This window comes from Gavialis gangeticus, unplaced genomic scaffold (assembly GCF_001723915.1).
Source record: "Gavialis gangeticus isolate Ggan-Ray unplaced genomic scaffold, GavGan_comp1, whole genome shotgun sequence".
NCBI classification, from domain to species: Eukaryota; Metazoa; Chordata; order Crocodylia; family Gavialidae; genus Gavialis; species Gavialis gangeticus.
In genome coordinates this window covers 171,716,724-171,720,479 of record NW_017729022.1, presented here as the reverse complement: position 1 = coordinate 171,720,479, position 3,756 = coordinate 171,716,724, and the positions used below count along the sequence as shown (strand labels likewise).

Here is a 3,756-nt window from a genome sequence, read left to right as displayed (position 1 = left end):
CCCCCCCTTTCCCCCCCCCCCCCCCCAATCTAGCCTGGACCCATGTGTGCCAGATCAGGCCCTACTGCCTCACCCCAGCTCCAGCCCAGCATGTACAGTGGGATCCCACATGTAGGACCATGCCATCTGACCCGTGAGGCCTGGAATTTTGGCAGTGGGGGGGCAGAGGCAGTATGACGTGCCACCACTCCACCCCCCCACACTCCCAGCCAGATTTCTGGACCCTTGCAGAGTCTGGTAGGCCACGTCATGCAGCTCTGTGGGCTAGATCTGGCCTGCGAATGAGGGGTTGAGCACCTGTGCCCTAGAATACACCATTCACAGTACTGAAAAACAGTTTGTTTTACTGTGCTTGAGGAATGAGCTTTCAAGCTATTCCACTAACACTGACCCATGAGTAGTGTGACTCTGGACCACAGTTTTCATAAATGACTAATGATTTCTGACTGCCTTAAAGTGAGCTTGATTTTTCAGAGAACTGACACTTGTCATCCTCTGAACACCCATCCACTGAACATCAGGTCCTTTTAAGAGTTTCCAGGCTGGACTCTCCAAAAATGGAGGCACCCAAAATCACTAGGCATGTCTTACTATCTTGTAATATTAAAAATTTGCTCCAGCACTTTATTGATTAGACAGCTAGTTTTTATTTTGTTCTTACAGCTTGTTCTTTTTTCCATGCAGCATCATGATATTACATCAGCAGTTAATACTTCTCCTAGGAACGTCATTGTTAGCAAGAGAAATCTTTGCATCAACAAGCTGCTTTTCAAAACACCAAATTTCCATGTATTATTTCTGCAATCTCACAGAGATTCCACTTGTCCCCAGTGACACTGTTAAATTTCTGCTAAGTTACAATAACATCAAGCAAGTGAATGCAAACTCCTTCCCTCTTCTAGAGCAGTTACTGCTTTTGGAAATAGGATCACAGTTTACCCATGGTGTTACAATAGGGAAAGCAGCTTTTGAGAACCTGCCAAACCTTCTAGTTTTAGATTTAGGAGCCAATACGCATCTTTATCTGGATCCGGATGCTTTTGTGGGTTTGTCAAATTTAATTGTTCTCCGGCTCTTTGGCAATGCTCTTGGGGATTACATTTTGCAAGATAACTATTTTCAAGATTTGATTTCTTTAGAAGATTTGGATCTTTCTTCAAACAGGATCACGAGCCTTCGTCCTCATCCCTTGTTTTACAATCTAAAATCTTTGAAAAGGGTGAACCTGAAAAACAACTGGATACAGATCTTGTGTGAAGGAAACCTTCATAGCTTCCAAGGAAAAACCTCTTTAATATTTAGTCTCAATTCTAATCACTTATATCGTCATTCGAGTTCAGTGAACTGGGCCAAGTGTGGAAATCCTTTAAGAAATATTAACCTGGACACACTGGATGTTGGTAGCAATGGCTGGAGTGTAGATATAGTACGAAACTTCAGCACAGCTGTAGAGGGAACTTCAATTACTTTTCTGAAACTCTCCCATCACATAATGGGTATGGGATTTGGGTTTACAAATATCAAAGAACCAGACAACTCCACATTTGCAGGGCTAGCAAGAAGTGGCCTGCGTTTGCTTGATATTTCACAGGGTTATATTTTCTCTCTCAACCCTTGTGTTTTTCAAAACCTCACTGATTTAGAATGGCTGAACCTTTACAAGAACAAGATAAATCAGATCCAAAAGGGAGCATTTTTTGGCCTGGGAAAGCTAAACTTTCTCAATCTATCATATAACCTTCTGGGGGAGCTGTATGATTTCACTTTTGAGGGGCTTCATAATGTAACCATTATCGATTTGCAGCAGAATCATATTGGGGCAATTAGGGAGAATTCATTCAAGGACCTACTAAGATTAAAGATGGTGAATCTCCGTGATAATGCTATTAAAATTCTTCCTCTTCTCCCGACCCTGACTACTACTTATTTAGGAGAAAATAAGTTAGTATCTTTAAGAGGCCGAACGATAGCGGCCACGTACCTTGACTTGGAAAGAAACAGGTTGGAAAACTTGGGTGACTTTTACATTCTTTCCCAAATTCCAGATATTCAGTATATCTTTTTAAAACAAAATCGTTTCTCATACTGTGTAAAACCTAATAATGTTACAGCAAACAGCCAGTTAATCTACTTGGATCTTGGAGAAAATATGATAAAGCTTGTGTGGGACAGAAATTTATGTCTGGATGTGTTCTGGGCACTTTCCAAACTTCAGGTCCTTCACCTGAACAACAACTACCTTACTACCCTTCCACAGGATATTTTTAGGGGCCTAACATCACTAAACAGACTCAACCTAGCCTCCAACCTGTTGTCTTACCTCTCTCCTGGTGTTTTTCCTGAGAGCCTGAAAAACCTTAACATATCTGGAAACCAATTTCTTTCTCCTGACCCTGGTGTCTTTATGACTTTGAGCATCCTGGATATAACACATAACAGGTATGTCTGTGATTGCACTTTAAGCAACCTGCTGTTGTGGTTAAATCAAACCAATACGACTTTAGCTGGTTCACAGGATGACGTATACTGTGTACACCCACCTGCTTTTGCAGGGGTTCCACTCTCTTTATTGTTATTCGACGGTTGTAATGAAGATGAAATCCTGAAGCCTCTACAGTTTGCAGTGTTCATCTTCACCTCGGTTGTTCTGGTAATGTTCATAACAGCAGTCATCACTTTTATTCACATTCGGGGGACTTGTTTTGTCTGGTATAAGACAATTACGAGAATTTTGGTAGATGACCTTCGTCAAACACCAGATACAAGTGCATATCTATATGATGCCTATCTATGCTACAGCAGAAAAGACTTTGAATGGGTTCAGAATTCTTTACTAAAGCACCTGGATTATCAGTATTCTGACAAAAACAGATTCACTTTGTGCTTTGAAGAAAGAGATTTCCTGCCAGGGGAAAATCATATCAATAATATCCGTGATGCTATTTGGAACAGCAGAAAGACGATCTGCATCGTGACGAGGCAGTTTCTCAAGGATGGGTGGTGCGTGGAAGCCTTTAATTTTGCCCAAAACAGATGCTTCTGTGATTTGAAAGATGTCCTCATTGTGGTGGTGGCTGGGTCACTTTCTCAGTATCAGTTGATGAAATACAAACCAATTAGAATCTTTATGCAAAGGAGTCGATACATGCGATGGCCTGAGGACCATCAGGATATCGGCTGGTTTTTAAATAACCTGTCTCACCAAATTCTTACAGAAAAAAGGGTGAAAAAGAAATCTAATGTTATGGAACTGCAATCTATTGCAACAATCTCATAGTTGAAAAAGCTGTTCATTAGGGGTGTGCAAAGTGGGCCCTATTCGATTCGGATTTGGCCCAAATCGGAGATGGTGATTCGATTAGTTGATTCAGATCGCTGTCCCCGATTCAATTCGGCCGAATCCAAATCTGAAGATTCGATGCCAATTCAAAGAATCAGCAATTTGGACATAGACACAGCTTTATATGTTTTTTCTACATACCGCAAGGTACCAGCGTGACTTGTGAATGCTGCAATGCTGGGGCATCCCACAGGAACGTGGGGGGTCCCCCCATGTGCTTGGTGGCAAACCCAGGAGTGGACCGGCAGTATTTCCAGTCCACTTCTGGGTCTGCTGGGGAGTGCACTAAGGGCCCCCCCCTGTGCCACACTGGCTCGGCGATCAGCCACGTGGGGACCCCAGGTGCCCTGCCCCCGATGCAGGAGGCACCTGTTGCTAAGCCGAGAGGGGGTGCGGGGGGGCCCAGCATGCTCTCC

General features: G+C 43.1%; 1 protein-coding gene across 3 annotated transcripts in view; it reads left to right on the top strand.

Annotated features, from left to right (window-relative positions):
- Nucleotides 1-3,756, top strand: part of TLR5 (toll like receptor 5) — a 71,957-nt gene that overhangs the window by 37,693 nt on the left and 30,508 nt on the right. For 2 of the 3 annotated variants that reach the window (XM_019516500.1, XM_019516501.1), the window contains one exon: nt 685-3,335. The exons of the other annotated variant lie outside the window; for it this stretch is intronic. In XM_019516500.1, coding sequence (XP_019372045.1) covers nt 689-3,277 — 2,589 coding nt within the window. In that variant the 5' untranslated portion in view covers nt 685-688 and the 3' untranslated portion in view covers nt 3,278-3,335. Of the gene's footprint in view, nt 1-684; nt 3,336-3,756 lie in introns of those variants that run through there. 3 annotated transcript variants of the gene reach the window in all.